The sequence below is a fragment of the Sorex fumeus genome, unplaced genomic scaffold, assembly GCF_029834395.1.
Source record: "Sorex fumeus unplaced genomic scaffold, SorFum_2.1 ptg000002l, whole genome shotgun sequence".
Classification (NCBI taxonomy): domain Eukaryota; kingdom Metazoa; phylum Chordata; class Mammalia; order Eulipotyphla; family Soricidae; genus Sorex; species Sorex fumeus.
In genome coordinates, this window is record NW_026606059.1 from 35,666,023 (window position 1) to 35,677,872 (window position 11,850).

The 11,850-nt window shown below is 36.4% G+C and overlaps 1 protein-coding gene across 2 annotated transcripts in view; it reads left to right on the plus strand.

Moving 5' to 3' along the window:
• Positions 1-3,525, plus strand: part of TTPA (alpha tocopherol transfer protein) — a 31,466-nt gene extending 27,941 nt beyond the window's left edge. For both annotated transcript variants that reach the window (XM_056113183.1, XM_056113173.1), the window contains one exon: positions 8-3,525. In XM_056113183.1, the coding sequence (XP_055969158.1) occupies positions 8-87 (80 nt within the window). In that variant the 3' untranslated portion in view covers positions 88-3,525. The remainder of the gene's footprint in view (positions 1-7) is intronic.
• The last annotated feature ends 8,325 nt before the right edge of the window (positions 3,526-11,850 follow it).

Below are 11,850 nucleotides of genomic sequence, written 5' to 3' on the forward strand. Positions count from 1 at the left end.
ATTTCAGATTCATATGCATGGAAACAATTACAAAGAGAGTTTACTCCAGCATTTCCCAGATATTCTTCCTCTGGAATATGGTGGTGAAGAGTTTTCCATGGAGGACATTTGTCAGGAGTGGACAAATTTTATAATGAAGTCTGAAAATTATCTCAGCAGTATTTCCCAGGCTATTCAATGAGATTCTATTTAATGTGATTGGCTTTCTAATTTAAAATATATGAGTGAGATCCAATCTGGCTACATGAATGATACAAAAAGAATCTTTTAAGTTAATTAATCAAGGGCTATAAGATTGATGTTTAAAAAGGTAAACATCTGCACAGCAGAGATGGCTTAAGAGTTTCACACTTGGAAGGCAGAAAGATGGCAATCTGCGGTTCAATTCCTGTGGCAGTACCTGGTCTGGGAGAACCACCTGGAGGACTGGAGCACAGAGTCCACCCTGGTATACAAGCACTGCTGAGTGTGGACCCCCCAATGCCCCTCCCCCACAAAGAAATCAAAATGCAAAAATCTTATGGAATGAGGAATCTGGGTATTGGGGGATACAACGTTTAAAAGGTATTTTCTTTGACTTTGAAGTAACTAAATGTTGGTGCATTTATTTTAAAAGATGAGTTAGTGCACCGTAGAAAAGATTCCTGACATTGGCACTTGAAAGTTATTTCAAAAGAAGCTTACTCATCTGTTTTATGTTTTTTAAAGTTTCATTTTAAACAAGTTCTTGATTATATTGGCTTAGCAATCAACTTATAAACAGTCTACTGAAAAGAAATATTAGCACAGTCAACTGATGGTACAAATCTGTTAACACTCATTTTGGGTGAGATCATATTAGATTATTATTTTGATGAAAACCTCAATATAGTCTTACAGACTACTTCTATGTGTCAGGAAGGTAGTTAATCTCAGGGGAATTCTTTTAGCACACTTGTATAATAGAAGTTTTGATGGAAAAATCTATGTCATAAGCTAAAGTATTAGAACATTTGGGTCTCTGAATTATTTGTGGTGATACAATATATAATCAAAAATAATTTAGACAGAATTTCAGGTAAATTGATGGCCTCAATACTTTTTGCACTTTCAAATAAATAAAATATATCATTTTGAATTCTGTTCTTGTTTACTTTTATATAAACTACATAGAGATGTAGAGATGAAATATTATTTGGTTGTCATAAATATAGACACAAAAATTAAACAATAATACAACTACACAGGAAAGGGAAATGCCTAAATTTTTAAAATAGTTTAAAAACTCAATTATGTCTGGAGCCTTAGATTTGTGCATGTCAAAATATTTAAGAAAAGGCTACAATTCATATTCCATTTTGAGATAAGTAGTTAGAAGGGGCTGGAAAGAGAATCCAGTGGGTAGTATGTTTGTCTTGCACATGGCTGACACTAGCTTAATCCCCAACCTTGAATGTGATTCTCCAAATACCACCAGAAGTGAACCCTGAACACAGACACAGAGCCAGGAGTAACCTTAACTACAGCTGCCCATGGGCCCCAGTCCCCACAAATACACCTTTTAAAAATAAAGCAGTTTAAAATCTCTGTTTGGGGCTGGAGCAACAGCACAGCGAGTAGGGAGTTTGTCTTGCACGTGGCCGACCCAGGTTCAATTCCCAGCATCCCATATGGTCCCCCGAGTACCGCCAGGAGTAATTCCTGAGTGAATGACCCTGGAATAACTCCTGTGCATTGCCGGGTGTGACCAAAAAAGAAAAAAAATTCTGTTTGTGAGTAATTTTTGTCAAAGAATATTTCATTTGTTGAGGATGAAATAAATCGGTCAGTAAATCTTCAAATTTTTCTTATTATTATTTTGCAATTTGAGCCTTTTCTTTCTTTCATGCTAAGGATCAAACCCAAAGCCTCTTGGGTATGAAGAATGTATTGTACTTCTGAGGCATGTCCCCAGCCCTAGTATGCTATATATTTAAAAATTTTATTTTAAACTTAAAATTCAAAGAACACAGGGTAAAAATTTTGTTAAGTATTTGTTCAGCAGAGATAGATTTCAATGTTATTGTACAATGATATTTTTTAAAAGGTTATATGAAGAGTGTTTTCTTTATAAGAAAATTATTCTAATAAGATGAACTAATTGGTATTTATGATTCTTTTTAATGTATAACTATGATAAATTGAGAGTAATGGAATATTCTTAGAATGCTGATTTTAACTTTCGGAAACTGACTACAACTGGAAACTTCTTTCATGCTGTTTATAATATATATTAAGAACTTCTTTACAATACTGTAGCACTGTAGCACTGTCCTCTGGTTGTTCATCGATTTGCTCTAGCGGGCACCAGTAATGTCTCCATTGTGAGACTTGTTTATGGCATATTGAATACGCCATGGGGAGCTTCCCAGGCTCTGCTGTGCAGATGGGATACTCTCGGTAGCTTGCCAGGCTTTCTGAGAGGAACTGAACCCGGGTTGGCCTATACTATACAACTTAAAATTGTATGTTAAAGAGGGTAGAAGAGAGAGAGAGAGTTCCATGGGTAACGCCCTTGCCTTGCAAGTGACTGACCCAGGTTCAATTTCCTGGAGTCAGTATGGTTCCCTAAGCCCACCAATAATGAGTTCTGAGCACAGAGCCAGAAGTAAGCCCTGAGCACAGCCAGGTGTGCCCCAACACCACCCAAAAAAACTCAAGCAAACAAAATAAAATTGCACATTCTAAATAACAGGTGGGGCCTGAGCACCATTGTACAATGGGTAGGACATTTGCCTTTTATGCGGTCGACCCATCACTGGCACCACCCTTATGGTTCCCCATGCCTGCCAGTAGTGATCCCTGAGTCCAAAGACAGCTTTGAGTTCTGTTGGGTGTGGCCCCAAACCAATTAAAAAAAATTCCTCTATTTCCTAAAAAAAGAAAATAACAATGATGTGGTTGGGGGGGGTGTAGGTTGAAAAGATTCAGTGGATTGTGCTGGAGGGAAATTGACACTCCAGTGGTGGATAAAGTATGGTAATATTGTGACCCTATGACACAAAAAATTTTATACTGTTGTAAACCCATGCTACCACAATAAAAATTTAAAATATAACAGTACGGAATACATTAATGAAAAAATTAGTAGCAATAACAAAAAGCATTGGTTTACCCAACTTTTTTTCTTTAGAAGAAAGTTCTACTTCACTTACATTTTAGTACTTCAAAATACTTTATGTCTAAAGGAATTTTGGTACATGAAATTATTTTAAGATGTCTTTTAAGTGTGATTCACTATTCATGCTGCTAATACTAAATATAATTAAAATAAACAAATAAAAATACATTCTTGATTAGGACTGAAAATTTTCTGAAATACATTTAAAGACCAATGTGAAAGGGGTAGGCAAAATAAATAACTGTAAAGCTGTTTATTACCTTACTGTAATGGAACAAAAAAATGCCTTTAAAAATCTAGTTTGATCGTGTAACTCATTGTGATAATGAACTGTCTGATCATTTGTTTAATATTTTTAAAAAGGAAATAAAAGTCTTTCACATAAATTGTAGCTTTATTTTTTTCATTTTAAAATATGAATATTAGGCATTCTTTTTTTAAAATGACCTTTTTTTTTTTTGCTTTTTGGGTCACACTTAGCAATGCTCAGGGGTTACTCCTGGCTCATGCACTCAGGAATCATTCCTGGCAGTGCTTGGGGGACCATATGGGATGCTGGGAATTGAACCTGTATTGGCCATGTTGGCTGCATGCAAGGCAAACGCCCTACCCGCTGTACTATCGCTCCAGCCCCTAAATGACTTTTTCTTACCAAAAATTTTAAGAAAAACTTATCAATCTAGTTGTCCATTACACAAGTGCCTATCTTTGCATAAGTTTTCATTAATGGTTGAATTTTCAAGCTGCTCAGTTCAATACTATCACCCTCTATAGTCCTTTAAAAATTATTTTTTTTTGGAATTACCAGGAGTTAAAAAATTATTCATGTCTGGCTTTCAGTCACACAAGTTTCCAACACCCCTCCCTTCACCAGAGTATCTTTTTCCTGCCACCAATGTCTCCAGTTTCCTTCCCACCCACTCCATAGTCTTTTGCTGTGTTAATTAGACCACAAACTGATTTCATAAAATTGAGCCATGAACACTAAAGAAGTTAAATTTTGAAAATTAGAAAAGTCATAGTGTGTCACCTAGTCAAATATTTGGATCTTGAAATTATCTGTAACTAGCCTAGACCAGGATTTTGTAAAACTCTTTCTTATCAGAAACAACACTGAAGTCCTACAGCAAATATTTTTACCAATAGATCACGAATCAGATTAAACACACAAACCAAAAACTTGGAAAACTAGTAAGAAACTGCAGCATTTCTAACGGGCCTCAAAACTTCAATTTTTCCATTGTCAGATGCTACAGAGAGCATCTTCTAAAGGCAGGCTTGAAATAGCGCCAGTGAAATTAGGATAACAGCAGAGTATCCCAATAAATTCTCTGGGTCACGAAGAACATAGACCATACTCCACCGCACCCCTCACCCTGTAGACATCAAACTCAAGTTGACAGCTGTCTTCCCCATCCAAGTTAATCGAGTCAAGCTATTAAATAACTTCTGAACATTGTGTTAAGTGAATAAAAAAGTAACCATATGATATGCAGAATAATATATACATATATATATTCAATATGGTCAGTAATGATCAGTAAAGGATGTAAAGAGTCCCAATAAAATGCTTTGGGAGTTTTACAGAGAGAAAGGTCAGTTCCATTTAAGGTGAGGCTTTGTTGTTAATGGAGGTACAACTCAAAGCTGAACCTTTAAGAACTGACTTCAGTAAGGAGCAATGTGAAATGAGGAGAGGAAAGATAGTCAAAGAGAATAAATAGCATGAGTAATCACTTTGAGATAGTCAGAGACCATGTTGAAGCAACAAAAGCACTGTATTTCTAGAGAAAGTGGATGGATCCAGAGGAGTGTGACATCTGTTTATAAAGATCCACGTGAAACAAAATTAGAGATGCCAGCTTAAAGGGCTCTCAAATTATGGATAGCAAATTTTGTGCAAGTCACTACAATAGATTCATATATATATACATATATATTCAATATTTGCCCCATAGCTCAGGAAACAAAAAGTAAATATAATTGTGCCCAATTTTACAGAAAAGAACTGAATTCAAAAAGTTTTTCTTCCTAGTTTAGAATAATGGAGCTGGTAAATACCAGAATAAGACTGAACTCGGCTGATCTGGCTATCAAGTTCACACCACTCCTCAACCCTAAATTACCCTTAATAGATTCAATTCTGTAGACCACATGGATCAGTGGCCACCTGATTCTATGAGTCTTAGCAGGAAATGTGCAACCCAGTCCCATTTCCAAAGTAAATCATTTCCTACCCAACCTGATTCAAAAGCCTCCACATTAGACTACCAGTTTCTCATTGTTCCTGTCCATCCACTGCTGCGATTTCTTTCTTCATGATTTCACTCCTTGATCTTGGAAAGAGCAGCATGGTGAACCACTAATTGGCAGCTGAGGCTGTACACACCCAAACCCAACCTGTTAGCCATCATTTCACTGTAGGAACCCTAACCACACCTATGCTGTAGGTGCTTCAACTTTCCTACCACCTTGAGAAATATCACCTCTTCCAAACAAGATATCTCAACAATAGAAATGAGTAAGGGAATGGGTGGTGCAGTGTATTTTCTTATTGTTTGACACACCATCCTTTATTGATTTTTTTGTCTTCACATCTGCAAAGTCACACTTAATTATCACCCTTCTCTAATTACTCACATTTAATTATGACACATTCTCTAATGCTCCCAGTGAGATTTTTAGGCTTCCCTTAGTGCTCTGTGTAAGTATCTAACATAGTCCTTAAAACTCAGTATTTGTCTGTGTCACTGAAATGCAATCTTTTCATCTTTGTAGACTCAGTTTCTAATCAGAGTTTAGCACACATAGGGTCAGTAGTCAGAATGCAGACCTACCAAGGTATATTTTGTATTTCAAGGTTAGATGACAGCACCAGGGAATAATAATGAGGGCCACATGACATGATGAAAACTGGAGTTATGTTGAAATGAAATATTACTTACTGGGAAATAAGACTGTCCTCTGCAGTCGTTTTACAATTTACTAGATCTGATCCCCTTTTCATTTTTCTCTCTCTAATCCTAAATGTTAGTTTCACATATCAAGCCACTTTTTTTAATTGAATCACCATGAGATACAGTTACAATCTTTCATGATTAAGTTTCAGTCACACAATGATTGAGCACCCGTCCCTCCACCAGTGTCCATCTTCTACCACCAATGCTCCCAGTACCCCTTCTGCCACCCCCCAACCCATCCCATCCCCTGCCTCTGTGGGAGGCACCTTTTTTCTTACTCTTGACTTTTGGGCATTATGGTATCAAACCATTTTTTACTTTAAACTCAATCTATTTTAAGAATCTCAACTACCTGTTATTCATATTTTGGTTGATTTTAAATTCCACTCACTTTAACCCCTATGCTTCCTCTTATAAGTCCTATAGAAGATTTAATTCATCTTCAGAAGACTCTGAGCCCTGATTCTATCTGAATTCAGTATTTAAATGGTCTTTTTGCTTAGTGTTGTCTCTAAGCAATATTTATTCTAATCTCTCACCTAAAATGCACATATAATTTCTAAGCATAAAATTCATTTAGAGCCTCTAGCTCCTAGTACATGATCTATCTACTGAAAGATTTTATTTCTAAAAATTACATCATTATTAAGCACTCTCAGAGCTCAATAATGAAAAATTATCCCATGATAAAATGGGGAAAGGAAATAAATAGACATTCCTTGAAGAAGACACAGGGGTGACTAATAGTCATATAAAAAAGTGTTTGGCATCACTTATGATCAGGGAAATGGAAATCAAGACCAGAAGATACTACCTTACCTTGGTGAGAACGGTATATTTCCAAAAGACCATTGATGGTGGAATGTGGTGGGGGAAAAGGAGTCCTCTTGTTTACTGTTGGTGGGTATATCATTTGGTATAGACTCTATGAAGAATAGCATGGAGATTTCTAAAAAAAAAATTTAAAAATTGCACTTTCATATGGTCCAGTGATTTCACTCCTTGGTATCTGTCCCTAAAACACAAAAACATTAATTCAAAAAGATACACGCCTGGGGCTGGAGCAATAGCACAGCGAGTAGGGCGTTTGCCTTGCACGCAGCCGACCTGGGTTCGGCTCCCAGGATCCCATATGGTCCCCTGAGCACCGCCAGGGGTAATTCCTGAGCTCAGAGCCAGGAGTAACCCCTGTGCATTGCCTGGTGTGACCCAAAAAGCAAAAAAAAAAAAAAAAGAAAAAAGATACACACCTACTGCAGCATCATTTACAATAGCCAAGATATGAAACCCAAATATCAAACTACAGATTTAAGTAGTACTCAGCTATTATTTTGATATTATATTTATATTAGAATTATATTTATATTGTACTGCATTTTATAATATTTAAAAATTATTTTGATGAAATCATGCCTTTTGCAATAACTTGGAATTAGAGGGGGTTATATTAAGTAAAACAAGACAGAGGGAGAATGAATACCAGATGATCTTGCTCAGATGTTGCTTATAAATAAGCAAAGCACGAGTATGGGTGGTATCTAATAATAATGGACTTTGAGCAAAAATCTGAAATTACCAAGGGTGGGAGTGGGAGTAGAGGAAGGGGTGGAGGGAGGGGGAAGAGGTAGACTAGAAGTGGTACTAGAACAGTGGTGAAGGGTCTCAAAAACGTTGGTGGTGGTAGAGGGCAGTAATTATGTATACCTTAGGCATAAACTCTACTGTAACTCTCGATTCATAAAACAATAAAGAGACAGTTGTTTCTATAATTAGTTGGCTGTTTCTAGATCTAGACTGCATTTTCACCTGTCATAGAAATGACAAAGAAGACTGTCCGTCCACCCCTCAATAGATTTTTTTTTTTGCATCACTCGGCAATGCACAGGGGTTACTCCTGGCTCATGCACTCAGGAGTTACTCTTAGCGGTGCTCGGGGAACCATATGGGATACTGGAAATCGAACCCAGGTCGGCAGCGTGCACGGCACACTCCCTACCCTCCATGCTATTGCTCCAGCCCCCTTAATAGACGCTTTACATGTTGACACTAAAAAAAAAAAAATCTCAAATCCTTCCTATTTGAAAAAAATTAGGTTTTGAGATACAACCATCACTACTCAGGAGATGTGCTTGGCTCTGTGCTCAAGGATAACTCCTGGTGGTATTCGAAGAAACCATATGTAGTGCCAGGATTAAACTAGGATCAGCATCAAGCAAGGCAAACATGTTACCTCCTATATGATCTAACTCCTCAAAGCATTTCAATCCTTTTCTCCACTCTTAGGTTTTCTTTTCTTACATATTTTTGTGATCTCCCACCAAGGAATAACTGACCTTACCATCAAACTGCTGCAAAACTTTGATTTGGCAAAGGACCTTTGGGCACAACTTTAGATACTTATCAAGGTTATACATGCCATTAAAGAGTTCTGGATAATAATTTATTTATACGTATTGAGATGTATTTCTTTACCCACGTTTATTTTCCTACAATTTGTCTCCCCCTAGAACTCAAAGTCCTTTTGGTCTTGTTACTTCTCCAAAAATTTATTTTTCTTTATTAAGGTCAAATTATAACCCATTCTTTAAGGTACTCTTTAGTCAAATTTCTGCCTGCAGTATGTGATCTGAACTCATCAATACAGTAGTTTTTACTGTTAATTTGTCATTCTAACTATATAGGGCTACAATCAGAGGATCAAAAGGAGTAGGCAAAATTTTTCCTTCCCTATAATGGCATGAAGTAGAAACTGCTTTCCCAAGAACAAGCATCTGACACCATGAAGTGGTCAGGTTCCACCCAAGACCAAAACAAAATTATGAGTCCTACATTCAACCTCCTCCACATTTCCCTTTGATTACTTCTTGTTGTTATTCTTTTATTTTCCTATTACTAATGGTATCAAAACTTCCTTGAACTGTGTTTCCCTTTTCTTTTTTATCCTTCCAATTACTTCCTTCTTTTCTATTCTTCATTTTACCTACTAGCAAGAGACTCTAAATCTTTGGATGACTTTTGCTCAGCTTAATGTTAATTTTTTAAAAAAATTCTTGTTTTTGTTTACCCTTTTTGTTACAACTCAACTGTCTTTCTCCCAAATGACTCTTATTCTCAAAGCCGCAACAATTTAGTTGTTTTTTCACACACAATGTTAAGAGATTATTAAATTTTATATTAATTAAGGAGCTGATACTAAGTGGTATTGAACCACTTTTAGAAAGTTATTCATTTCCCTAGCCATTTCAGACAGGAATTTTCTAGATTCCGTTTTCTGTATAGACAATTTTTATCTGGCAGTTCTGATGATAGATAAATTTATAATTTGTAATTATTTTCCCACAAAAGTCACACCCTATCCTGGTAACTCCACCATGGGGTGTAGATATTTGGGAGAACTAAACTTTCATTCTGGGAAAAGTCCCTATCAAATATTCCCTCGATAGTCACTATTTTCTCAACTTCTGTGTGGTATAAAGTCGAACATAATGAGCAAGAATAGCTCCATTCTTTGGCGTGTGCCAAAATATACAATTTGTGGGAGAAAAGCCACCAAATAGACTCCTCCAATTACCTAGCAAGCTTTTTATTTTTATTTTTTAATTATTTTATACATCATGATTTATGATATCGATGAGTGGCAGGGTTTTATACAAAAAATTTTCGACACCACATTCTCTACCAGGGTATCAATTTCCCTCTAACATGTCCCAGTGTTGTCCTTACTCCCATGCGGCTTCTATCCCTCATTCCTCATGATTCTTACTAAAAACCAGTTCTCATTTTCTATTACCTTTGGGTATTTGTTGGTTGTTTACTGTGTTATATATATATATATGTATATATATGTATATATATACACACACACACATGTCTCAACCTCTTTAAGTGATTTAAATTCCTGTTGTCTTCAGTTCTGATCACTCATTTTCATAGTTCATGAATAATGATGCTTCCTGAAAATGAAGACCCACAACAAAATGCAAACTATTGTTTCTGTCTTTCATTTCTGGATCTCAAGATGTTCTTGAAAGTGAAGCAGAAGGAGGTCATGAGGACTGACAACTATATCTCAATTGTGTAACCTTTTTCTTTGTTGGAAATACTCTCAGAAAAAAAAAGACTGTAAAAAACTCTTAAGAAATAAAAAAACTGTAAAGAAGATACTTGGTGATTTTTTTCTTTTCTCTCCCCCTCCTCCATGCCCCCAGTGAGACTTGCAACCATTTTTTTTCTAGGGCATATAGTTACATCTGAAAAGTGTTAAGTTACAGAATGTATATCTTTGCTGTTATCTTACACTACTCTGTAAAATGATTATCCTTATTAGTCCTGTTATTAGTGTCAGTGAATTCTCATTTTTCCAAACACCTGTGACTTATTGTGAAGGTTTACACTTTTATCAGTCTGATAGATCTAATTTCTCTTCCCTTTGTCATTATTGCAATAATCCAGGGAAGGACCCCCTTGGCTTCCAGGCACTGGAGACTGCATCAGGGATCATACACAACACCACGGGCATCGTGCTCAGAATGTAGGATTGTGCTGGGGATCAAACACAAAACACTTAGTCTGTAAAGCAAGTATTTTACTACTACTGAACTATTCCTGGGCCTATAGTACGTTATTTTAATTTTCATTTCCTTGATAACTAGTGAGGCCCCTTCCTGTTTCAAAAATTTTGGGTCACATACAGTTGCGATTAGGGATCCCTTTAGACATAGTGTTCAGAAGGTCAATTCCAAAGACACAAAAAGGGGCCATGTGATTCTGGGGATTGCACCTGGGTCTCTTGTATGCTCTGCATGAACTCCAGCCCTTTGAGTAATCTCTCAGATCCTGAAACTTTGTCTTACGTTATTATCCAATTTTCCTATCATTGGCTCCCAAACCCCCAACCCTTGCCATTTGTTTGTTTGTTTTGGCCACAAGTGGCGGTGCTCAGGGCTTACTCCTGGCTCTGCACTCTGAACTGTCTTCCTGGGGGAGGATGCCTAGGGAGAGAACCTGGGTCAGCTGTGTGTAAAGCAAATGCCCTTCCAGCTGTCCTGTCATTCTAATCCCCTTAAGACTGACCCCCTTTAAATAATTTTAGTGCCTCATACATTCTAGAAATGGGTACTCATACTTGAGTCTATTTTTTAACTTGACTAAAGTTATGTTTCAGGGTAAATAGCTCTGCAGGTATAAAATAACAACTCTATTATTAGGGTAAACTGCGATACAGCCATAAAAGAAGATATGCTTTTAATTTTCAAACCTACACATTTAAAATTAATATTTGTATTTTCCATGTTTTGTAAAACTCTCATCACCAAAGTCATATACATGCTTCTATATATTAATAATGGATGAAATTTTTCCTTACACATATTTATCTTTACTCACTTAGAGCTTATTTTTCAGTAAAATGCCAGCTTTTTTCCTTATGTCACTCTTTTCCCATGGCAATTATTTCAGAATTAGGGATAAGAATCACAAAGCTCCTTATTTGTTCCATTATGTTCACAACAACTATGAGTGCTTAAATCTTTTCACAGTGTTCTTAAAAACCATTCTCTTGAAGTTAACCTTCATCACACACTACCTAAAGTAGCTTAAGTTTCTTGCCAAACTTTTACTATCACACTTTTCCTAATATGCCCAGTTACCCTCATCATGTTGTCTTTCTGTATTTCTTACTAACTTGTAAACTTTCTTGTGAAAAAGACATTGACCAATTCATAATGGCATTTTCAACACTGAGCACTTGAT